At 60.6% G+C, this 24,548-nt stretch overlaps 2 protein-coding genes across 5 annotated transcripts in view; both read left to right on the forward strand.

Annotated features, from left to right (window-relative positions):
• Positions 1–16,004, forward strand: part of RAB8A (RAB8A, member RAS oncogene family) — a 127,102-nt gene extending 111,098 nt beyond the window's left edge. For both annotated transcript variants that reach the window (XR_008793237.1, XM_056119816.1), the window contains exon 9: positions 15,994–16,004. The gene's annotated coding sequence lies outside the window, so the exon portion shown is untranslated. The remainder of the gene's footprint in view (positions 1–15,993) is intronic.
• NWD1 (NACHT and WD repeat domain containing 1) lies at positions 1,327–23,235 on the forward strand. 3 transcript variants are annotated; one of them, XM_056119760.1, is made up of 19 exons: positions 1,327–1,517; positions 5,466–5,551; positions 6,442–6,558; positions 8,751–9,048; positions 10,375–11,644; positions 13,596–13,799; positions 14,204–14,363; positions 14,603–14,720; positions 15,108–15,266; positions 15,590–15,787; positions 15,925–16,047; positions 16,549–16,757; positions 17,506–17,778; positions 18,145–18,235; positions 18,522–18,676; positions 19,358–19,634; positions 19,833–20,383; positions 20,753–20,858; positions 22,940–23,235. In XM_056119760.1, exons 2-19 carry the CDS (start codon positions 5,468–5,470, stop codon positions 23,233–23,235), a joined length of 4,689 nt encoding a protein of 1,562 aa, XP_055975735.1. In that variant the 5' UTR covers positions 1,327–1,517; positions 5,466–5,467. The 3 variants fall into 3 exon arrangements, with proteins under 3 accessions (XP_055975735.1, XP_055975736.1, XP_055975734.1); XM_056119761.1 differs by lacking the exon at positions 1,327–1,517 and adding an exon at positions 2,708–2,816; XM_056119759.1 differs by lacking the exon at positions 1,327–1,517 and adding an exon at positions 4,041–4,179.
• The last annotated feature ends 1,313 nt before the right edge of the window (positions 23,236–24,548 follow it).

Below are 24,548 nucleotides of genomic sequence, written 5' to 3' on the forward strand. Positions count from 1 at the left end.
GGGCGCTGTTGCACTGGTGGGTCCTCTGCGCAGGCGCAGGGCGCATCTCCCAACCAATTCCCCTGAGTGGGGGTGACTGTGGAGCTGGGTGTCAGGGCCAGGGCTCTGTCCCAATGCCACACTGAACACTCAGTACTTTCCCTGGGACCAGTGGAGGACTTCTGCAGGATCCCCCGAGAACCTCAGGGACTTTCCCAAAGTAGGAAGAACTGCAGGAGCCAGCAGCCACAGCTCTGAGTTCTGTTCCCTGGCTTCCTGTCAGTCTCAGCATTGCCACCCGAGAAACACCTTACCTTGCATCTGCTCTGGCCTGACCACTGCCACTGTGTGCCATCAGAAAGCTTTTCCAGGAGCCAGAGCTAGGATAACAGGGAGGGCACTCACCTTGCATGCGGGCCAGCCTGTGTTCAATCCTCCAGGACCCCATAGGGTTCCCTGAGCCCTGCCAGAAGCAGTTCCTGAGCACCACCATGTCTGGCCCCCAAACAGAGAAGCATCTCCAGTGCTGTGTATGTGGCTGCGAGCAGCGGGACTTGGTGCTGGAGAGAGCACAGCGGGGAGCATGCTTGCCCTGCAGGCAGCCAACCCGGGTTCGATCCTCAGCATCCCAGATGGTTACCTGAGCACTGCCAGGAGTGATACCCAAGTGCAGAGCCAGGAGTAAGACCTAAGCATCACCAGGTGTGACTCAAAAGGCAAAAAAAAAAAAAAAAGAGCAGAGGGACTTGGCAGGGTGCAGGAGGTCATGTTCCTCCTCCGGAAGCCAAGGCCATGCGGGTTCCAAGTCTTTGGGAGAACAGGCAGCTCACCAGGTTCTGCGTCCCACAAGATCCATATAAGATCCAGGGGATCTGTGGAAGATCTTGCCCTTGTTGGTCTCCTCTATGGTCTGGAGGGCAGCCCAGATGCCCCCACCTCACCCCATGAGCCCTCAATGAGGGGCTTCATTGACAGGTACCATTTAGAGGCATTTGGTCAATCTGGGCCCTGGGCAGGATCCAGAGCCCAGGTGTGTCCTCACCCAACTGTGCCCTCACCCAGCTGTGCATAGCAGAACTCACAGCATGAGCCACAGCCCTCAGTGGGTCCATGCAGGAACATGGTCCAAAAGTGCCTCTGTGCCCAGATGCGTCTCTGTCCTTGTGTGACATGGGGCCCTCTCTGACTGACCCACAACAGTTAACTGCCCATCTGGCCCAGTGCCCGGCTAAGCCTCTGAGCACCAAACAATCGCTTTCAGGCCCTGTTGCTGGGAGTCTTGGGTGGGCGGGGAGAAGCTTGTGAGTCCCTAAGACAAAAGGTCTAGAGTTCCCGGGGTTCCCTTGGCCGGCCGATTTCCCAGAAGGTTCTCAGCAGAGGGAGGGGGCCCTGAGCCCAGGACAGCAACAGGCAGTGCCCACCGCCAGGGCCCCTATGGGAGACGCATCTGCAGCAACACAGGGAGTCCGGTGGAGAAGCGGAGGGGGCCGCGGGGGGCCACAGGGAGAAGAGCGGTGAGCAGCTGAGAAGCAACAGAGGTGAGCATCACAGGAATGAAGTCGGGGGCTGGCGAGAGGGACTGGGGGAGGGCACAGGTCTCTCAGGGTGGCGGGGAAATGGGCACCATTGACATCCATGGACCACAAATGGGCAAAGACCCCAAGGTCACAGCCAGATTTCACAGCCCAGTGCACATGATGGTCTTCGACTTGGGATGTTGTCCAGGTACCCCAAGGGGCAAAATTGGGTGCCCTTCAGACACAGTCAGTTCCCAGGACACCCCCAGGAGAGAAGGATCCAGCCCCGTGTCTGTCCTGTATGACTCCGGAAAGGCCAGGCTGGCGGCAGAGAAAGTTTTCAAGGTCAAATCTTCTGACTTTGCTGTGGCCATCAGGGGAAGGTGACCAAGGGACAGGGTCCAGGCACTGGGTGAGCTTTAAGAAGCTGGGGAAGGGGAGGATGGAGCAATAGCACAGTGGGTAAGGTGTTTGCCTTGCATGCAGCCGACCCAGGTTCGATTCCCAGCATCCCATATGGTCCCCTGACAGCACCACCAGGAGTATTTCCTGAGTGCAGAGCCAAGAGTAACCCCTGTGTATCAGCGGGTGTGACCCAAAAAAAAAATTAAAAAAAAAAAGCTGGGGAAGGAAGAAACTCCAGTGGGCAGCTCAGAGGTCAGGAGAGACCAGGACAAGTTTGTGCCTGTGCCCGGCCTCCCTGGAGTGGGGCAGGGAGACCCGCCCTGCTGGTCTCTTTCACAAATCCCACTGGACAGTGCACTTTCTTGCCTGCGTAACTCCATCAGGCAGAGAAGGGTTTCGAGAGATGGGCACTCCCTGGTCTTCTCTGCTTAAAAGTGCTGTGTTCAGAGCCTAAAAGCTGATGGTCAAAGCACCTTCCACATTCAAAAGTGAGCGTAACAGGGGTCAGGGGAGGTGTGGTCCAGAGAGATAGGACATCAGGTAGGCCGCTTGGGTTAGAATATAGCCACCTTGGGTTAGAATCTAGCATCCCATATGGTCCTCCGAGCACTGCCAGGAGTAATTCCTGATCATCTCTGGGTGTGGTCCTAAAACAAAAACAAAAAATATGTCCACCCTTGCCTTCTATAGGGTGTAAGTTCCACCCAGAGGCCTGTAAGCTCCGCCCAAAAGCCTGGAGCTACTTATAGCTCCTGGTCATCCCTGGGCAGAGCTGGTTCTGAGTGGTTCTCTCCCTATTTCACAGACCATGGCGCTGAGATGCAGGCAGCAAGGCCTCCTGTGTGGATCTTGCAGTAACTTGTCCACGGTGCTGGAGGGCCAGGCCGACCCAGTGATGCCCACACAGATACACAGGTATCCACAGGTCTCCTCCACAGTTGTGGGTGGCACAGGTTAGAAGAAAGCCTTACCCTGGCCAAGACCTCCTTACTTTTGTTTTCCTCCACGGCAATGCTCAGGGCTCCTTGGCATTGCCTGGCTGAGGGTGGGGAGGCCTGCCAGCACCCCAGCGCAGTCAGGTGTTTATGGAGGTGAGACCCCCCCCGTTATGGGTGGGTGAGTGAGCTGCATCAGTGCAGGGTGAGAGTATGATGGGGATCGGAAGGGCCTCACACCCCCCGCTTCATCTCTGCAGGCCAGTACTGGGGTTAGCCAGCGGTCACTCACTGGGTCTGACTGTGCGGTTCAGTTTGTCTCAGGGCTGTGTGTGTGTATGTGGTCTGTACATATGTGTATATATGTGTGTACATGTGTGTGCATGTATGTATAAGTGCACATATGTGCATGTGTCTATGTATATGTGCGCTGTGTGCAAGCATGTGTGCGTGTGTGTATATGTGTGTGCCTGTGCATGTGTGCATATGTACATGTATGTGCATGTTTGTGTGTATGTGTGTCGAAGAGAATGTCTCAGTGGGTTTCAGAGTCTGGGAGGGGTCTGTGGATCAGGGAGGGTGGTCCAGGATGCCTACAAGGCACCAGCCCCCTCCCAGTGGGGTGCGCTCTGCTGGCCGCTGGGGACTGAGACCCTCCGTGGGAAGGACCCCCTGAGTCTCAGGTCCATCCCTGCATGCGGCACCTTCTCTCCGTTCCAGTCTCGACTGCCAGCACATATCCCAGGAGTCCATGGAGGCGGGGCCGAGGGCTCAGGGGACACTGTGTGTTTTATTCCCCAGCCCCCCAAGACAGTTGAGCCCAGGCCAGCGTGAGGCGGTGGAAGGCCGTTATGGGCTGTGACCTCTGGCCAGTGCCATAGGGCTGGGCTGGTTTCCCACGGTCCTACTCAGTGGCTCACCTGGCTCAGTTTTCCAGGGGCCCCCGGGAACCCGGTCTCGCAGAGGCTGGTCCCCAGATCCCAGGGCGGAGCCCAGGAAACGCAGTTGCTTCGAGACGCTGGCTGGCCCTGCAGGCGCGGGCGCAGGGAGGAGGCGAGGGCGCTGCTCTCAGACCCAGGGCAGAGGCTAGGCTGCAGGTAGCTGCTGGCAGCGCCCAGGGGGCGCGGATTCCCAGCTGCGACACATGGGCTTCCCTGGCTGCCCCCCGGGAAGCCACTGGCCACTCCCCTGAGTCCAGGGCTGGGCTCTGCCCAGGGCAGCCAACATGAGCCTGGGGCACCTCAGCCCAGGCACCCGCCGGCGGCTCCTACAGGGCCAGGCTGGGCCCCTGCCAGAGCCCCCGGCCAGCAGCGTGTCCATCTTTCTCAGCTCCAACGGCTCGGGTGAGTGGGGCAGGGACAGAGGCCCCAGACACCCTGGGAGGGGGCACTGCGCCCTGGGAGCCAGGGGGGCCTCCCATCCCTGTTTCTTTCCTGGGGTGCTGGGACCTGATCACAAACACTGGAGGGGGCTGCTGAGCTCACTGGTGTGAGGGTCTCCACACCCCACTGCCCCCAACTTGCCCGGGGTCTCCTGAAGCTTGTTGGGATTCAGGTAGGCTCTGAGCTGCAGCCCCTCCCGCCCCACAGGCTTCTTCAGATCCACCCTGAGGGTGGCCTCATGCATAGGGCTAGGTCAGGGCCAGCATGAAGGGACCCCTTGGCCATCTCTGGGGTGGCACCCGGGGGGAAGTAGCTTCTCCTGTGGGGTGGAATGGGAAGAGCAGGAGGGAGAGCCAGAGCTGCCCATGGCCCGGAGCCAGCAGTGTCCACCCCCAGGGCTTTGTCGGGTGTGGTGGACCCTCAGCTGTGGGACCTTGGGCTTGGGGGGACCCTGTTTGTGGGTGGACACTCAGGTGTGGGCGGATGGTCGGTTGTGGGTGGACACTCAGGTCTGGATGGACACTCAGGTCTGGATGGACACTCAGGTGTGAGTGGACACTCAGGTGTGGGCAGACACTCAGGTGTGGGCAGACACTCAGGTCTGGATGGACACTCAGTTGTGAGTGGACACTCAGGTGTGGGCAGACATTAAGGTGTGGGTGGACACTCAGGTGTGGGTGGACACTCAGGTCTGGATGGACACTCAGGTGAGAGTGGACACTCAGGTGTGGGCAGACATTAAGGTGTGGGTGGACACTCAGGTGTGGGCGGACATTAAGGTGTGGGGGGACACAGGTGTGGGCGGTCCCTCCAGCCATTCCCTCCCCAGAGGCTCTGAAGGGCCCCCAGTGCAGACCAGGTCAGCCTGTCCCCCTGATGCTGCAGATGGGATGAACCTCCAGATCCCCCTGCAGACAGCACCCCCACCAGGGGATGGAAAGGCACCTCCCGCCCACCTAGGGCTTGATCTGAATCTGATATGCAAATGGACCTGCTTCCAGAAGTTTCCACACTCCCTGGCACAGTCCTTTGACAGTACCACCTGGGGGTGGGGGGGGTTCATGAGAATGGCTAATCCAGGGTCCCCACACCTACCCTCTATGTCTGGCAGGGCCCTGGAGTCACCTGGAAGGCTGACAAGGGTCCCTCCAGCTGCGGGGGGAGTGTTGGGGGTCCTGCCTGAAGCACTCATTGCAGGTGGGGGTGAGTGTGTTGGGGGTCCCCGCTCACTTTGCCCTGTCCCGCAGACATGGACGCCGAGAGAGAGGCCCTGCACAGTAGCGCCTGCCCTGAGGTGCAGACCTTCTGCCAGAAGCACGGGCTGATGTTTGAGGTAACGCCCGTTGCTGGGTGCTGAGATCCATTACCATCACCAGCCTCGGGCGCACAGGGCGCTGGGATCAAACTCAGGGCACACCCCACCACCCCCAAATTTCTCTTTTTGTTTGCTTTTCAGCCACCCCAGGTAGCACTCAGGGCTTATTTGTGGCTCTGGGCTCTGGGCTCCCTGCTGGTGGGGCTCAGGGCACCATATGGGGTGCCAGGGGTTGAACTCGTGCTGTCTGCGCAAGGCCAGCCCCCTCCCTCTATACTACTTCTCTGGCCCCTCTAAGGGACAGGAACACAGAGGGTCAGGGAATGGGCAGTGGGAGACCAAAGGCAGGGCAAATGCAGGAGGGACGGCTGGCCAGGTGCCTCTCTGCTGACTGCCCACCCTATGGCTTTCGGACAAGCTGAGGGTCTGAGGGTCAGTTGCCCCAGCTAACCACTGTGACCTTGGTCCCCAATAACCTGGTGCTTGTCCCGGGTGGGTGAGGGATGAACAGGGACTTGTTGAACAGGGACTGGGGAGAAGCGTTTGGAGTGGCATTGCATGCAGCCCCCCACCAACACCTTCCCTCACCCTCAACTACCATCCTGTTCAGTCGAGCTCTGCCGGCAGCCACCCTGAGCACCGTACTGGGAGAGCCCTGGGTTCTTTGTTTGCTTCATGTGGGGGATGCACAGGGCACTTCTCGAGTCCACGCAGGGCTGCGGCCCAGCCTGTGGTCCCTACAGCTCAGCTCTCTGTGCATCGCCTCGCCTGGCCCCAGGAGGCCTGACCCATGGGCTTCGGGTTTCACACATGTGCCCTAATCAGGTGCCTGCCCACGCCTAAGGAGCCTCATGCCCAGTCTGGGGGGGTCCCGCCTGGCACCCCAACCAGTTCCTCTCTGCCTCCAGGTGGTGGACTTGCACTGGGGCGTCCGGAGCAGCGAGGCTTCTGCACACATGAGCCCTGAGTTGTGTCTGGAGGAGCTCGAGCGCTGCCAGAGGACATCGCTGGGCCCAGCGTTTGTGGTGAGACTGTGGAGGACAGCGTGGGGCAGCCCATTCCTGTAGCAATAGGTGCCCCGTGGAGAGGGCAGGGGATGGCACAGTAGAGAGAGATGCGTTCAGGGAGATTCCACCTCTCAGCTTGGGAATCCCGCAGCCAGGGAGGAGGGGGACCTACTGGGAATCAGGGGTCCGGGCTGTCATGTACTCGTGTGTTGAGGAGCAGGTGTTGTTCCGTCCAGAGCCCTTCCCTGCACCTGGAGCTGGACCAGTTTTCCCCTATCCCCTCACCACCTGCCCCAGGCGAACTCCTCTGTCCATCACCAGGACAACCCCTAGCTTACAAGATCATTTGGGCAGATGAGGCAAAAGACAGCTAGGAGTTTTGCTTTAGGAAGACCACCCCACTGTATTCCTATTCCAGGTGTGCTCAAGGGTGACATCTGGGGGAACAAACTGCAGAACAAGCACAAACAAATGACAAAACTCTCTGGGGAGACCCAGTCCGCAGGCTGGCATGTGTAAATAAAGCTTTATTGGTAGATAGCCATACCCACTCATTTGCATCACCCACTCATTTGCATATATCACTCCTTTGCATATCGCAGCCCTGTCTCTTCATTTGCTCATGCCCTGACAACGTTAGTAGATTGGACAGAGATGGCCTTGACAGCCCAGCTGCAGTGTAGCTGTCTTGCCCTTTAGACAAAATGTTTCCTGGCCTCTGGAAAAGAGGGTTTATAGCAGAACAAGGACAAAGCTGGAGCGAGAACCACCAATCACGAAGAAACATTGAGCAGCTGGTCCTGAGGGGACCAGCCCTCCAGAAGCTCCTACAGATCAGAGAGAGGGCCAAGACCACCCCCCTCACACCACACACACACACACACACACACACACACACACACACACAGTTTCCAAGAGAGGGCAGTGTTGGGGTTAGAAACACTGCAGCCAGGCACCTTCAATCCAGTGAATTGCAACTGTGGAGCAATAACATGAGGTTCTGATTCCCCTACTGCCTTGTCCAGGTTTAGTGCCCTGTGCTGGGTGCCTCAAAACACTGCCCTCTGTTACAAAGTTCCTTCAGAATTCACACACACACACACACACACACACACACACACACACACACAGCCCCAAGCCTGTGCTGGGTGAGAGGAGCCTTCCCAAGAGAGTTCTGGCTTCCTTCCACCATGTTTGCTGCTGCTCCCCTTCCTTCGTACTTTGCTTTTCTTTGTGTGTTGGCTCCATTCCCTTTTTCTTTCCGTTTTGCAAAGATTTCATTGGCCCACAGCTGTAGGCGAGATTTAGGGGTGAAGCAGAGTCATGTTATCCCGAAATTACACAGTCATGTCACAGAGATACAAGCAAACAGCACCCTAGTTCTGAGGTGCTGCATCCTGGCTGCGGCCCATGTGGCCAGGCCCGGGATATTTAAGCACACCCCACTCACCATGTCCCCCCTCTCCTCCCTGTCCCACCCCACCTTGGTTGGGTGTTTTGTTTATTGGTTTCTTTTTCTCCAGTGAAGTTTTCTCAATCAGTTTTCCAGAGGAAATTGATGAACCTTGGGTTGAGGTGCAAAGAGGGAAAAAAATAATAATACGGGATGTGGGGGGGGGGATAGAGGAGAAAGAGAGTCTCAGGGGATTTGATTTTGCAACCCAAATTGCAGGCAGCGAAAAGAGCAAGGCACTTCCAGGTGGCCTGGGGCCTGGGAAGGTGATGCCCTTCTCCCCGGGCCAGTCCTCCCTGGGACTGAGCATCCTTCTGCCCTGGCTCCAGCCCAGTGCCCACAGCCCGAGCACAGTCGGCTGCACTTGACGCCCACATGTTCCCCCATTGCTGGGCGCAACCAGCTGCTCTGGGGCTCAGAGTTAGGGGCATTCCTTAGAATCCAAGCCACGCAGGGCCCTTGAGAGGCGTCTCTCGTAAATAAGTCATTAGGCGCAGCCTGGAGCTCCCCATGGCGCTCGCGGGGCTGTCTCTGGGGCAGCCGCGGCAGCCCTGAAGAGCAACCCTTGCTCTGCTTCCGTCCAGCGCTGCACGTCCACTCCCAGGCGGAGGGAGCTGTGCCTTTCCCACCCTGCCCAGTGCCCTCGTCTCATTCTCTCTGCCTCTCGCCAGGACATTCTTTTCCTTACGGAGTGACCCTCGTGAAGGACCGGCGGGGTCCCAACATGGGGTTCTCAGTGTCACCTTCTCTCATCCAGGCGCTGCTGGGGAACCAGTATGGGCCCTGCCCGCTGCCCACTCTCATTGAGGAGAAGGAGTGGGAGGTGCTGAGAGCCCAGTTGACCAGCAGGCCCGGCGACCTGGAGCTGGTGTGTCGGCGCTTCCGTAAGGACGAGAACGCAGTGCCGCCAGCCTTCCTGCTGCAGACGCCTGGCGCGTCTGAGGCCCGCAGCCCCGAGGAGCCCAGCGTGGGCTCCGTGCTGCGCACAGCGGCCCAGGACGCCCTCCGGCTGGGCCTCCTGTCCCAGGAGCAGTGCAGCCGCTACCACCGCTCAGGTGAGGCGAGGGGCACCCCACTGAGGCCGCAGCCAGGACTGGGGTCCCCCGTGGTGCGCAAGATCACCTCTCTGTCCTGGGCATCCCTGCCTCTAAGGGAGAGCAGCAAGGGAAGCACGATCTGCCCTGAGCCCCGTCTCCCCCCAACCCCGGCCTCCCCCACCCTGGTCAGGCAGTTTTTGCCCCCGGAGAGAGGACAGTTGTTCTCCCTTCACTTGGACCTTGTGGATACCTGCACTGCTACATCCGAGCTGGTCCCCACCAGCTCTAAGGGCCGAGTGAGGAGGGCCAAGACCCCGGCACTGCAGGTGTTCGTGCGGTGAACACCCCCCAGCGTGTATGTGTGTTGTTCTGCGTGTCAGTGCCAACAGGCTCTGCTTATAGCACTGAAATTTCACAGGCAAGGCAGGTACCTGCTCCCCATGGAGGCTGGACCCACATCACAGGGATCGAGCCAGCTCCAAGGGGCTCGGGACTCACCTCGGCCAGAAGGTAGCCAGCAGGCACCTCCAAACTCCCTCCCAGCATCCTGCTGGGTGTGGAATGACCCCGAGGCCACTGTCCATGCGACAGACCTGCTCTTGTCCACAGTTCAGAGTCTGACTCCCCATCTCCAAGGGCGTGTCTGGCTCCAATGCACTGAGCCGGTGCTCCTGCCAAGCCTAGGGAGGCTTCAAAAATAACTCCCCGGGTCTGACTGCTCTTTCAAAACACTGGTCTCCAAGGAGACGTCAGTGTGGATTCTGGTTCTGGAAAGTACAGATCCTCAGGGCAGCCGCTGCATGCTCTGGGACAGGGCTGGCAAATGCTGGCCAGGGGGCAAAGCCGGCCCGCCACTTGCATTTATAAATAAAGATTTATTGGAACATATGCAAACACAGCGTTTGCTGCCACTTGCTTTTATTTTTTTGCCACAAGGATGGGCTGAGGATTTGTCACAGAGACCCTCAGTGCTACAAAGCCTGGGAGCTGACCTGGACCCAAAAATGTGTTGGTGCATGTTCTTGGTCCCAGGTTCTTCCAAACCCCAGCTCTAGCCCCCAGCATTTGCATTTTTTTTCTGCTGCCTCAGTGCCCTGCCCACCTGCTTCAGAAGCAGTGTGGTCTCTGTCTGTCTGTCTGTCTGTCTGTGTGCATCTGTCCGCTATGATTGGATGCTGGACAATCTGAGTCCACCCCCCCACCCCAGCATCATATAGGGTCCTCCCAGCTCTACCAGGTATGATCCCTGAGCACCACCGAGCATGCCCCCAAACAGGAAAGAGTTTAGGGATCCCCGTGGCAGGTGGGCCGCACACCTCTCATTTCCCACGTTCCCTCCCGCAGTCATGGCATGGGAAATGGAGCGCGGCGTGCTGGGCCCCGCGGGCGAGCAAGGCGCCACCGTTTTCCTGCGGGAGGTCCAGGACCTGCAGCGCCACATCCTGGACGACTGTGCCCTGTGGCTGGTGGACCGGCTGGCGGACGGCTGCCTGGACACAGATGCACAGCGCCTGCTGGGCGACCTCAAGGGCAGGCTGACCGACACGCGCCCCGAGGCCCTCAAGGCCCACCAGCTGCCCTGGAGCCGCGACCTGGTGAACCCGAAGAACAAGGCCCACGGGCGCTACCTGAAGGAGCTGGGGGAGCAGTTTGTGGCCAGGGCCAACCACCAGGTGCTGGAGAGGCTGCGGGAGCAGGAGGCGGCGGCCAGGCCTGAGCCCTCGTGGCTTTTCACCGAGATCCGCCACCACCTGGCCCTGGGCGCCCAGGCCACCCGCGTCTTCTGCGGCCGCCAGGACCTACTGGCGCTGCTGGGCCAGTGGCTGCGGCAGAACCACGACGGCCCGCACCCGCCGCTGCTGCTCTGGGGGCCCCCGGGCGTGGGCAAGACGGCGCTGCTGTGCCGCCTGGCCGAGCAGATGCCCGCGCTGCTGGGCCGGAAGACGGTGACGGTGCTGCGGCTGCTGGGCGCCAGCGGGATGAGCACGGACGCCGGCGGGCTGCTGCGCGGGCTCTGCTGCCAGGTGTGTCTGGCCTACGGGCTCCCGCCGCCGCCCGGCCAGGTGCTGGCGGCCCGCGCGCGCCTCGTGCCCTTCTTCCACACGCTCCTGCACACCGTGTCCAGCCGCCACTTCGAGTCCCTCGTCATCCTGCTGGACTCGCTGGATGACGTGGACGGCGGGCGCTGGGGCCGGCGGGTGCTCTGGCTGCCCACTCAGTGCCCCCCGCGCGTCCACCTCATCCTCTCGGCCTGCTCCGGGCCGCGGGGGGCTCTGGATGCCGCGCGCCGCGCGCTCCCGACGGCTGCCGAGTGGGAGGTGCCGCCGCTGCCCGCGGGCCAGGCGCAGGAGCTGGTGCAGCGGCTGCTGGCGGCTGCTCGGCGCTCACTGAGCCCCGGGCAGCGAGACCTACTGTGGGCCAGCCTGCCCGAATGCGGCCACCCCGGGCGGCTGCAGCTGGCCTTCGAGGAGGCACGCCGGTGGGCCTCGTTCACCGTGCCCGCACCCCTGGCTGCCACAGCCGAGGAGGCCACACACCAGCTGTGTGCGCGCCTGGAACAGACCCATGGACGGCTGCTGGTGGCCAGTGTGCTGGGCTACCTCGCAGCTTCCCGGTGAGTCTCTGGGAGCCGGGAAGTGGGAGCTGTTGGTGGGCCCTCCAGGAGTGCTGGTGGGCGGGCGGTCCCGGGACAGGAAGGGAACAGGAAGCCTTTCTGGAGTCCTGCCGAGTTGCCCAGCTCCTTGTGGTCTCTGTCCTTGTGGTCTTTGTGTGTGACGCTATGGTCAGCATCTCCACTGCACACCCCATCCCAGGACTCTTCCTGAGACCCTCCACCCCTAGACTCAGACCCTATATTATATTAGAGGTTTTGAGTCCCTTTGGTCTGTTCTCTGGAATGTTCTGCTCTCCTGTGCATCTTAGCATCATTTTCAAAGATTCTTGGGGTCTACAATGAGGTCTGAGTCCCCCCCAGGAGGCTGGTCGCAGGGGACCGTGGGAGGGAGTGAAATTGTTTCTCCATCTGTAGTGCCTGATGTATTCACTTTATTATTTATTGTTTGGGTTTGGGGACTCCTGGTGGTGCTCGGGGGACCGTGACGATGATGAACCCCTCCTAGATGCAAAGCATTTTCTCCATTTCTTTGAGCTACTTCTCCATCCCTGAAGCCTTCTTTGGAAGCCCGAAAGTTCATCCCCTCTCCCACTTTCTTGGCTATGGGGTCTTTCTTTTCTCTGGGAACCGGCACGGCCTCCCTTAGCAATCAGTTCCTATCTAATAGGGAAATCCTAGAAACATGGCTTGAAAGCTTTCAGGAGAACCGGTGTGCCAAGGAAAAACTGATCTCTGTGGCCTTCCCAAACCTGGCGACGAGCTTTACAGTTCTGCAGGAGACAGTGGCTGCAGATGCCTGGGTGGGGGCGCAGGGAGGGCCCTGGTGCTCAGGGATGTGGGGGTGTGTGGGCTGAGATCAGAGATAATGAGCCGGGGTGGCTTCCTGCAAAACCTCCCGGGGGAGGGGGCGGCAGAGGCTCATTAGCAAGAACTCCAATTAGCCACCCGTTTCTCCCAGAAAGCAGGGCACCCAGAAATGTGGACAGCGCTGGTCAGACTTCGAATCGTGAGGGGTACAGTTGTTTCTTGCGGGGTGCTTTGCCTTTTGTCCGCAGTCAGGGCGAGGAGCTTCTCTCCGATTTGCCTGATCTAGAACAACTTGGTGTCCCCAGAAAAACAAAGTTTAGGCTAAGGTCATGGGCGGGGCCCATCCATTGGGCGTGGCTTCATGGACAGTGGGCGGGGCTGAGATCGATTGGGCGCGGTTTTGCCTAGGGGCTGTGCCCTCTATGGGCGGGGCCAAGCAGTTGGCCATGTAGGGTCCTGACCAGGGCATGGGCAGGGATAAGGATGAAGCCAAGTAATTGGGCGAGGTCAGATAGTGGGCCAGAGCCACAGGGGGGCCAGTTGCGTTGGGGGAGGTCAGATGGCGGGGTGGAGCCAAGGTCTTGGGGCAGAAGGCACCCCGGGCACCAGGACCTTCTGCCCGCTGCGGCTCGGTTCCTGTTATTCTCAGGACTCGGCAATCTGGTTGGGCAAATACGGAAACTGAGGTAGCGATCTATTCCCCCCTTCCCTTGCCCCAGCCCCCAGCCCGCAGAACAGGATAGGAGTGCCTATGGATCAACCACATAAATCTGTTCTGAGTTGCAAACTGGGAGAAGTGGGTGCTGGGACAAGTGCTCCTCAGGGAGCACTCTAGCTAGCTGATCCACATGGAGCTCAGATAAGGTGTTTAGAACATTAGGGCAGGGACCGGAGCCATAGTCCAACGGGGAGATCCATGGCCCTTGTGTGCAGCGGACATAAGCATCTCATAGTGTTCCCACTGACTACCAGATGTACCCGGAACATCGCTGGGTGTGGCCAACAAACCAAAAAAAAACCCAGCAGCCACACTCTGGCCTTCCGTGGACAGGGCCAGCAGCCCGGAGCATGGTGCTGTCTGGGCCGGGCCCCCCACATCACGGAGTGGGTCCGGTAGGGAGCACCAACCATCGCTCCTCTGCAGGCACGGGCTGTCTGAGGCGGAACTGAAGGACATCTTGTCCCTGGATGATGAGGTGCTGCAGGCCGTGTACCGGGACTGGACACCACCCAGCCGGGAGCTGCTGCGCTTCCCCCCGCTGCTGTGGGTGAGGCTGCGGCGGGACCTGGGCCACTGCCTGGCACAGCGGCCCGTGGATGGCTTCACGCTCCTGGGCATCGCCCAGAGGTAGGGCCTGCTTAGCCATGACACGGGAGGGGGGCAGCGAAGTTTGTTTAAAGAGGGGTGCAGTGGGGCTGGAGTAATAGCACAGTGGGTAGATCGTTTGCCTTGCACACGGCCGACCTGGGATCGATTCCCAGCATCCCATATAGTCCCCTGAGTACTGCCAGGGGTAATTCCTGAGTGCATGAACCAGGAGTAACACCTGTGCATTGCTGCATGTGATCCAAAAAGCAATATATATATATATATATATATATATATATATATAAAGAGGGGTGCAGTGGCCTAAGCACAGCTTGGTGTGGCTGCAAAATCCAAAATAACGGTGGCAAAAGTGAAGGACTGGTGGGGGTTGCACCCCGCAGACAGCCCTGGAAGGCGGGTCCTCCAGTTCGGCCCCTCCACAGGCAGTTGGCTGAGGTGGTCCAAGCACGCTACCTGTCGGGACCCGAGGCCGCCAAGAGGCATGGGGTACTGGCCGACTTCTTCTCGGGAGCGTGGAGTCAGGGCACCAAGAAGCTCATCACGCTGCCGCTGGTGGGGAAGCCCCTCAACCTGGACCGCAAGGTGAGAGGATGTGACCCCACGGCCCAGCGGGGACCGTCCCACACTCAGCACGATGTCCTTCCCGGGGCAGCACGTGCCCTGTCCCTGAGCCTAAGGCATGACTATGATCTGGTTGGCCCAGGCTCTGTGCCCACTGTGTCTGAGCATGCATGCTGCAGGTGCATTCCGTGTGCCTGTGTGCACGGGAGCGTGTGCCCTGTGCTCGCGTCCAGCCACCTGTTCCACTCCACCCCCCGTAGGTGGCCGCGCAACCGCTGTGGTTCTCGGACTCGGTGGCCAACGTGCGGAAGTTGCAGGAGCTGCCGCTGCACCTGCTGCGTGCCGGCCGCGTCCAGGAGCTGAAGCAGGAGGTTCTGGGTGAGGGTCAGCGCACCCCGCCCGAGGCCGAGCCGGGGTCCCAGGGATATTGGGGTGCCACACAGTGGAGGGGGCTGCTCACCCAGAGGACTATGCAGGACGGACACCTCGCAATGACAGGCCATCTGCCCATCACTGGCTCCTCTCTCTGTCCATCCCCCTCCCTTACACAACCCTCCCTCATTGTCTCATTGTCTATCCCAACCACGTGCGTGAGTGCGGTCCCAGGACCCCTGAGTGTCATTTCTCACCATGATTGTAATGCGACCAGGGTCTCTGCTGCCAATCCACCCCCTCAGACAGGACCTGCACCCATGCCCATGATGCTGCATGAGACACAGAAGTACATGGGGGACCCCTGCCTCAGCTGCCGCCCCTTCCCTGCAGGCAGCATGAACTGGATTTCCTGCAGGGGCGTCTCTGGGGGGCTGGAGGCCCTGCTGGATGACTTTGCCTTGTGCGGCCCCCACGTGGACTGCGCTGAGGTGGACCTGGTGCGTGAGGCCCTCCAGCTGTGCCGCCCTGCCGTGGAGCTGCGCGGCTTGGGTGAGCCTAGACGGGTGCCAGAAGGCTGTCCCCAGGAGAGAAGGGTGCTGGGACCCCAGAAGCATCCAGGCCAAAAGGTCATGGTCGTGAGTTCAAGATCAAGGGGCGCCCTGGCCTCTGTCATCACCTTGATTGATAGCCTGTGATTGGACCGTTAGGTGGTGCAGGACCGAGTATGGCCAGCAGAGGGCGCCCTGCCCCCGAGCTCCTTCCAGCTCTCCCCAGAGCAGCAGGATGGGACTGGGAGTGACTCTGGCTGCAGGGGGACACACATGGGTGTGGAGGGGGCAACTAGGGACCCCCGACGACCTCATCTGTTGCAGACAAGTGTCTCCTGTACACGGAGCTCCTGGCCCGGCTGCTCTACTTCTCAGCCAGTCACCCCGCACTGGTGGGGCCACTGTGCCAGCAGGCTCAGAGCTGGTTCCGGCAATGTCCACACCCCGTGCTGGTGCCCCTTGCCGGCTTCCTCCAGCCCCCTGGAGGACCCCTGCTGGCCATTCTCACTGGCTGTCATAAGGGTGAGTACGAGCCTGTGGCAGGACGGCCACAGACAACAGAGCTGGGTGACTGGAGGGGGGGGGAGGCACCCTCTGCCTCAGTTTCCCCACTCTGTGTGTGTGTGTGTGTGTGTGTGTGTGTGCGCGTGTGTGCACAGGCATCAGCGCCATCGCGTGGAGTCTAGAGAAGCAGCTGCTGCTGGTGGGCACCCAGGATGGCACGGTAGCCGTGTGGGACACGGAGGAGTGGCAGACAGTCCACGTCCTAACTGGACACACAGGTGAGGGCCTGAACAGTCCAGATCCCAGAGCCCACCCCACCAGGGCCCCTGCTGGGAGCCTGGCCACTGCCTGTAAGCTCAGAAAGCACCATGGGTCCATCCCCCCACTTCCCTTCCACCCACCTCTGCCCAGTTGAGGACATTTGCATTGTACCTAATGCACATTTATCTGTTTCTGCGCTATGGTGCTCTGCTCTAGAGCACTTCAGAGTAGCAGAAAATTTCCCTCCTGGGGCCAGAACGATAGCACCGCGGGGAGGGTGTTTATCTTGCATGCGGGCAACTCAGGTTCGATCCTTGGCATCCCATATGGTTCCCTGAGCACCCCCAGGAGTGATTCCTGAGTGCAGAGCCAGGAGTAACCCCTGAGCATCACCAGGTGTGACCCCCCCAAAAAAAAGCTAAAAAAAAGAAAAGGGGGCTGGGGGGCTGTCAGAGCCCAGTTCTTGGTCGGTGGGAGTGTGAGATGTGCCAACTCTCATCTCCTCCCATGGCCCCCAGGCGAGGTGAAAGGCTTGGAGGTGCTGGCCCAGGGCACGCTCGTCATCTCCGCATCCAGGGACCACACGCTCCGCCTCTGGGACCTGCAGGCGGGGCAGGAGAAGTTCACCATCTGGGACGGAGGCTCCCAGGAGCCCTCTGAGCCGCAGTCCTGGAGCCTGCATGTGGACGGGCCTGGGAAGGTGCTGTACTCAGTGTCCAGCTACAAGGTACAGCCCGCACTGTCAGCCAAGGCCAGCAGGGCCTGGGCATCAGGGACGGGGTGAAGGACAAGCCCTTGAAAGGGGCACTTGGGGGCTTTAAAACCTAAAAACCAGAGACGGGGAGATGACTCAAGTGCCAGAGCACAAACTGGCATGTGAGGCTGTGAGTCCGCTGCCCAGCACTGCCAAGCCTGGAGGTGGCCCCAAGCCTGCCACCACATCCCTGTGACCCCGCATGGAGACTGAGCACTGAGTTCCCTAGTTCAGTGGCCCAGTGCTGTGGGGAGTGCCTGGGCCCCCTGACAGCTGGGGAGCTCCCCAGTGATCATCTCAGAGATGGGGTGCGGGGCTGAGAGGCCAGGCCTCACGCTGGGCAGTGCCCACACTGAGCAGTGCCCACACTTGAGGCTGGCTGGCCTTTGGCTCTGGAGCCTTTTCAAGGAAAAGGAGAGATAGTGTCCTGCCACGGTTGCATCCACAGAACCATGGCCTCTGGTAGTCCCAGAGCCGTGGCCAGTGGCTGTTTCCACAGTGGCTGAGAATCCTGGAGGGCGAGCTGTGAGCAGGGGCCTTTGCCACCGAGCTGTCAGTTCTTGCTGCTGACTTCCTCTGGGTGTCACAAGAGTCCTCTCAGGGGCCACGCTGTAGCCCGGGGTCCCCATCCAGCCTCTGTCCCAGTCCGGAAGCGGGAATGAGCTCTATCACGTGGCCCCGTGTCCATATCTGTTCCCCTGCTCACGCGCCCCCTCCCTAGGTCAATGCCTGGCACCTGGAGACGGCTGAGCTGGTCTTCCGCATTCTGGGGGATGCTGGGGACCCCTGGATGTGCGCGGCCATCCTGCCCGCCCAGGCCGTGCTGCTGACCGTGTCTGCGGGCTGCATGGTCAGCCTGTGGAGCTCGGTCACTGGGAAGCGGCAGGGCAAGCGGCCAATGACCAGCATCACGGACGAGGTGCCCACATGTGGGGTTCCAGTGCAGAAACGGGGGACAATGGTCGTCGGGTTCAGCCAAGGTGCCCTGTGCCTGGTAGGTCCCAGAGACTCGGCCCTTGATACAGAGCCCCGAGCCCGCATCTGCAAGGCTGTGACCACAGAGTTGTGGCCGGGCTGGAGGGGCACCAGGAATGCGTTTCTCTGGGTCCCCATGGCCCCAAGCAGCAGAGCCCGGGGGTGAAGGCGGGAGTTGTGAGCAGGGTTTAGGAACCAGCCCAAACCTTCCTCCTGGAAGTGGAGAAGGGCCCCGCACCTGGGCGGGTGGTCAGTGAGTCAGAGGGTCACCCCGTGGGGGTGCAGGAAGGGTGGGGATGATCCCACACTCCCCTGGGGCCTCTGCACCAGCCCCAGGGCACAGCCAGAGTGGGTCCACAGGTCCTTCATCCCTCACTCTGCACAGGTCTCCTCTGAGGAGGACAGGCTGCTGGACACGCTCTCAGCAGCAGTGGGGCTCCTGGTGGCTTCTGAGGATGACTCCCTTCTCGCTGCAGGTACTGCGCACCTGGGGGGGGCCAGAGTGGGTTGTGAATGGAGAGTGACATGGTAAAAGGAGAAGTAAGGTTGGGAGCCCGCTGGACACTCAGCATGAGTCATGAGGAAGCACCCAAACACTGATCTGGGAGCAGTTTCTGAGCACTGAATCAAGAGCAGTTCCTGAGAACTGAGCTGGGAACAGTCTCTGAGCACTGATCTAGGAGCACCCATGAGCACTGAGCCGGGAGCAGTCTCCAGCACTGTGCCATACCAGCACCCCAGCCCCGCCTCCACTGGTTCCAGGGTTTGGAAAGTCTGTGCGTGTCTTCCTGGCGGACTCCCAGGGCTTCCACCGGTTCATGGCCAGTGACCTGGAGCACGAGGACACGGTCAGCGCAGCTGCCTTTGGGCTCCAGAACAACCTGCTGGTCACGGGGTCCCAGGACACACTCATTCAGGTGAGGGTCAGCATGGGGTCTCACCTCCCATGAAGAGGTCGGGTCAGGGGAGTCCAGCAGCAGCCAGTCTGGTGGGCAGTCACCAAAGAGTATTCCCAGATGGAGGAGCCGAAGCGGCAGGACAGAGGGGAGGGCACGCGGCTAACCCGGGTTCCATCTCTGGCATCCCATAGGATTCCCTGAGCACTGCCAGGAGTGATTCCTGAGTGCAGAGCCAGGAGTGACCCCTGAGTAATCCTGGGTGTGACCTCCAAAAAACCAAAAGTACAAAAAAAAAAAAAAATAATGGGATGGTGAAGTTTTGATGTCAGGGACGATAGAAGGCAACAGCTCTCCCCAGGCCTGCCCGTGGGCTCAGCGATGCCCCGAGTCCAGCAGCCCTTTCTCATTGTTCAAGAAGGCCGAAGGAGTCTCAGCCCTGTCCTCCTGCTCTGTGTTGACCCCTCTGTGGGATGACCGGAGGACACCTCAAGTTCTTTTGACTTTTTTTCTGCCCCAGCCTGAGGCACCCTGCATGGGTTCCCTGGAACACACTTTGAGAACTGCCCTGGGCTCTAATAGGGACATTTGCAAGTAGGAGGTAGGAGAGTGTTGGGACCCTGGAGACACAGTGAGGAGCCCCCCCCCCTTACTCCAGGTGTTCTCATGGGCCCCGTGTGCTCACCCCCTCTCTCCACTCAGGTGTGGAGCCTGTCCGAGCAGGGTGCTCTGCTGGCGGTACTGGAGGGTGTCGGGGCCCCCGTGAGCCTGCTGGCCGCAGGCGGGACACTGGTGGCCTCCGCGTCACAGCAGTCCTCATCCCTGAAAGTGTGGGACCTCAGCCGCACACAGCAGCAGGGGCCCTGCGTGCCATTCCCGGACAGGACAGGGCTTACGGCCGTGTCCCACAACGGGGCCTTCGTCTATTTCCCCAAAATCGGGGACAGGAACAAGGTGTCCATCTGGGACCTGGCGGAAGGTGTGTGAGCTGGCGGGTGGGAGGGTCGGGAGGAACTCCCAAGGGCGGGCGCAAGGTGGGCGCAAGGTGGGAAGATACAGGACATCGCGGGACACCCGGTCCCGAGCACCACTGGGGAAGCTCATTGAGGCCTCCCTGGGGGCGGGAACGACAGTGCCACCGGGAGGTCCCCCACCCACCCTGCGTCCTCCCCGCCAGGCCAGGAGCAGGACGCCGTGGACACGTCCAACGAGGTGTGCTGCCTGGAAGTGGCAGAGCAGGCGCAGCTGCTGCTGGCGGGGCTGGTGTCGGGCGTGGTGCTGGTGTTCCCGCTGCGCTCACGCCAGGACGTGTTGTGCATCCCCCCGCCCGAGGCCCGGCGCGCCGTGCGCTGCGTGGCCCTGAGCAAGGACGAGCGGCGCCTGGCCGTCGCCTACGACCACACGGTCCTGGTGCTGGACGTGAGTCCGGGCGAGCCCTGCCCGGTCATTGACGGCCCCATCTACACCTTCTACACGCAGCTGCCCGAGACGCTGGCCCGCGCGGCCGTCTTGGCAGACTGCCGCGTGCTCTATGGCATGAGTGACGGCAGCCTGTACGTGTACGAGTGCGCGGGCGCCAGGGTGTCCCAACTCGAGGCGCACGCCGGCCGTGTCACCTGCCTGGAGGTCAGCCACCGGGAGCAGCTGGCGGTCAGCGGGTCGGAGGAGTCGCGGCTGTGTCTGTGGGACCTGCAGGCCTGCAAGTGGAAGCTGGAGCTCAGTTACACGGTGGGTGCCGCCACCTGACTCGTGGCGGGGGCTTGCTTGCTTGGCTGCTTTGGGGGACACACGTGGCTGTGCTCAGAGCAGACTCCCACCCCTGAGCTCAGGGATTGCTCCTTGGGGGTACTCAAAGAAGCCCACGGGATGCTGGAGACAGAGCCAGGCTCGCTGTGTGCATGGGAAGCGCCCTCTCTGCTTGTGCTACGGTCCGGCCCTGTTCCTTTCGGTGGGTGCGGTCCCTCCCCCAAGCCTCTGCGGGGTCAGCAGGCGCATAGGTGGCCTAACCGTGGACGCCAGATCCTCGGGCACGGGGCTGTGGGGGCTGTGATCCCGGGAGGGCTCCCCCGGCTGAGGGGCCTGCGCTTCTCCCCTCAGAGCTCCTTCTGCAGGGGCGTGCAGTGCGCCTGCTTCTCCCGGGATGACAAGCACGTGTTCGCCGGCCTCAAGGACCGCTCGGTGATCGTCTGGAGCGTGCAGGACGGTGAGTCCATGCTGTGGGGTAGGGCTGAGGCAGACGTGTGGGTCCCAGATGGGGTTCCCATTCCCCGTGTCCTGTCCTTGAGTCCTTCATCGTATCTGCTGTCAACTTCCACCTGACACGGGGTCCCATCAGGGTCACTGAGGGAGCCCAGGGGAGGTGTCTACATGGACCAAGGGGAAAGCTCAGGGTAGAGGCTCCCAGGCTGAGATCAGGGAGTCAAGGACACTCAGTATCTGCGCCTGCCCTCCACTGAATACATAGTTTCCCCCAGGACAGTGTAATCTAGCAGAATTGCATCTGCAATGATCAAATATGTCACAATTGCAGGCAGAGTCATTGCTCACATTATAACTGGACACATAGTGATAAATGTGCCAAACTGCTACACTCATGACCCAAGGCACACTTGACCTTGGGCATGGCTACATTGTAGTCAGATTCAGAGACACCTTCTGAAACTTTCTACAAGGCTCTGGCTACTGAAGGCCTGAAAACAGGCATGCAAGTAAACGATCAAAAAAATTATCTCAAGGGCTGCAGAGAGTACAGAGGGTTGGGTGTTTGCCTTGCACCCAGTGTTTGATCCCATATGGTCCCATATGGTCCTCTGAGTCTACCAGGAGTGATCCCTGAGCTCAGAGCTTATGGTAAACCCTGGGGACCGCCAGATGTGGACCCCAAACAAAAAGTAAATTTATTTGAAAACAATTCTCAGCTGCGGGGCTGGAGCAATAGCACAGCGGGTAGGGCGTTTGCCTTGCACATGGCTGACCTGGGTTCGATTCCCAGCATCCCATATGGTCCCCTGAGCACTGCCAGGAGTAATTCCTGAGTGCAGAGCCAGGAGTAACCCCTGTGCATGGCTGCGTGTGACCCAAAGAGCAAAAAAAAAAAAGCAATTCTCAGCTGCATATATAAATATATAATTCTGACATTTCTGATTTGCATATGCTTATTTATTTGTACATGATGAATTAAATCTAGGGTCAGAATGATAGGACAGCGGGTATGGCATTTGCCTTGCACATGGCCAACCTGGGTTCAATTTCTGGCATCCTACATGGTAACCGAGCACTGCCAGAATTAATTCCTGAGTACAGAGCCAGGAGTAAACCCTGAGCATTTCCAGATATGACCCCCTAAAAGCCAAAAAACAAAAAAGAATTAAATCTGGGGCTGAAGCAATAGTACAGCACGTAGGGTACTGGCCTTGCATGCAAGTGACCTGGGTTTGATTGTCAGCATCCCAAATGGTTCCCCATGCACTGCCAGGAATGATCCTTGAGCACAGAGCCAGGAGGGAGCCCTGAGCCCAGAGCCAGGAGTGGTCCCTGAGCACAGAGCCGGGAGCGAGCCTCGAGCACAGAGCCAGGAGTGATTCCTGAGCACAGAACCAGGAGCGAGCCCCGAGCACAGAGCTGGGAACGAGTCCTGAGCACAGAGCCAGGAGCAAGCCCTGTGCACAGACTCTGGAGTGGTCCCTGAGCACAGAGCCAGGAGTGAGCCCCAAGCACAGAGCCAGGAGTGAGCCCTGAGCACAGAACCAGGAGCGAGCCCCAAGCACAGAGCTGGGAACGAGTCCTGAGCACAGAGCCAGGAGTGAGCCCCAAGCACAGAGCCAGGAGTGAGCCCTGAGCACAGAACCAGGAGCGAGCCCCAAGCACAGAGCTGGGAACGAGTCCTGAGCACAGAGCCAGGAGCAAGCCCTGTGCACAGACTCTGGAGTGGTCCCTGAGCACAGAGCCAGGAGTGAGCCCCAAGCACAGAGCCAGGAGTGAGCCCTGAGCACAGAACCAGGAGCGAGCCCCGAGCACAGAGCTGGGAACGAGTCCTGAGCACAGAGCAAGGAGCAAGCCCTGAGCACAGACTGTAGCGGTCCCTGAGCACAGAGCCAGGAGTGAGCCCCAAGCACAGGGCCGGGAGCGAGCCCCGAGCAAGCCCCGAGCAGAGAGCCGGGAGCAAGCCTCTACTTCCTGCCTCCTGCACTAAGGTGGCACCCTCCGGGCCCGCTCTGAGCAGCGCCCTGTTCTGGGCTGGGGTCCGGGCCTGCTGTGTCCTCACCGAGCCCTACTGCCCTGTAGGCACCCTGCTGGCCGTGCAGTTCGTCCATGCGGTGGTGAACCGCATTATCCCCACTTCCAACGGCTTTGTGGCACCCACCCGCCACGGCCACCTCATCCGCCAGCGCTTCCAGTGCCCTGCGGCCCGTGTCTCGCAGCAGGACCCGCTCAAGAACTTCAAGAAGGCCGTGTGGATGGTCAAGTGCAGGCAGCGGGAGGAGCTGGCCGCCGGCGAGGAGGCCCCACAGGACGCGGAGGGCCTCCGGGAGGATGAAGCCAAGTGCCACCGCCGCTCACAGGTGTGCCTGCTGCTGTGAGGGCCACTCGCTCCCGAGAAGTGGCCTTCGAGGGTTCCGGCAGGCCAGGGGGGTCCTGTAGCCCGGCACCCTTGCACCCTGGCCCAGCTCCCCAGGACTGCTCGGAGGGCATGGCAAAGCCTCTAGAAATCACTGGACTGTCGCGCTCGTGCGTGGAGGGCTGCAGACAGCCCTGGGGGCCATGGAGAAACCCGTTTCGGTGGCTGCCATGTGGCTTCCGTGGAGCCGGGTGGAGCCGGGCCAGGGCGAACGCCCCCACTTGCGGCTCTGTAGCAAACGCTGACCATGTAGGAAGGACTCTGCGCCAATAAAGGCTTCTCTGCACGTGTCGCCTCCGCGTGGGAAAGGGCCAAGGGCAGCGCCTGTGCACAAAGCTCTGTGTTGGCAGCTGGGGCGGCCCCAGCAGCAGGGCTGGGGGATGGGGAGGCCCCAGTCACCCCGCTGCTCACTGTCAGGTCTCAGGCAGGGCCGAGATGACACAGCCGCTTGGCCCTCGTGTCAGGGGCCCAGGGACAGGCCAAGGGCTGCCAGGGGGTCTGAGGAGAGGGGGTGGGGCTCCTGGGACAGAGATGACATGTGTCAGGAAACGGGTCTTGGGTCTTGGCCCCCCTGGACGCTGCAACCACACGCCCCTCAATACTGAGGAGTGCCAGGAGTGCCAGGGCTGGCAGCTGCCATCTTGATGCCCCATAAGCTTCAGCGAGGGGCACCGTGGTGCACGTGAAGAAACCCCGCATCACCTTGGTCACTCCTGCGCCCAGGGCGGGTCTGGCTGCGCTGTGATCCCTTCCCGGGGCTTGTGGCTCTTTCCAGCCACTGCGCTGCCTCCCGAGGCCGCTTCAGGTCCCTCCCCTCCCGTCTACATGGCCTGCGGGGCTGGATCGGGTCTGGAAGCAGGCGCAGAGCTGGCAGGGCTCCAGGGATGCCTCAGGGACTTGGGGACCCTCCCCCTGATGCCACGCACTTCCCAGGCCCCTGGGAGACAAGGCAGGGAGACAAGACAGGGCCGAGAGCGAGGAAAGGGGGAAATGGTCTGCCGTGGGGTGGAGAGCCGGGAGCACGGGAGCCGGGAGTAGGAGCAGGGGCCCCTGGGTGGTGCTCCCAGGCTGCCGAGGGTCTCTCCCGACTGCTGCCTCATGAGCTTCGCCCCATAGGAGCTGCTGTTCCTGCAGAAACGCCTCTGAACCGGCCCAGCCCTGTCGGGGCAGCGTGCCAGAGCTGCCTCTCACTCCTCCTCCTACCCCTCCTGCCCCTCCGCCTCCTGAGCACAGGAGGCTGCCTGCCCTGCCCCCTGCTCGGCTCCATCCCAGCCT

This window comes from Sorex fumeus, unplaced genomic scaffold, assembly GCF_029834395.1.
Source record: "Sorex fumeus unplaced genomic scaffold, SorFum_2.1 ptg000041l, whole genome shotgun sequence".
NCBI classification, from domain to species: Eukaryota; Metazoa; Chordata; class Mammalia; order Eulipotyphla; family Soricidae; genus Sorex; species Sorex fumeus.

What these genes read in the sequence shown, in the direction of transcription:
- NWD1 (XM_056119759.1), top strand. Translation starts at nt 4,062, where the DNA reads ATGAGCCTGGGGCACCTCAGCCCAGGCACCCGCCGGCGGCTCCTACAG. An exon ending in TCTCAGCTCCAACGGCTCGG is followed by an intron (nt 4,180 to 5,465) that starts GTGAGTGGGGCA and finishes CCTGTCCCGCAG; the next exon opens with ACATGGACGCCGAGAGAGAG. An exon ending in CCCTCAACCTGGACCGCAAG is followed by an intron (nt 14,364 to 14,602) that starts GTGAGAGGATGT and finishes CACCCCCCGTAG; the next exon opens with GTGGCCGCGCAACCGCTGTG.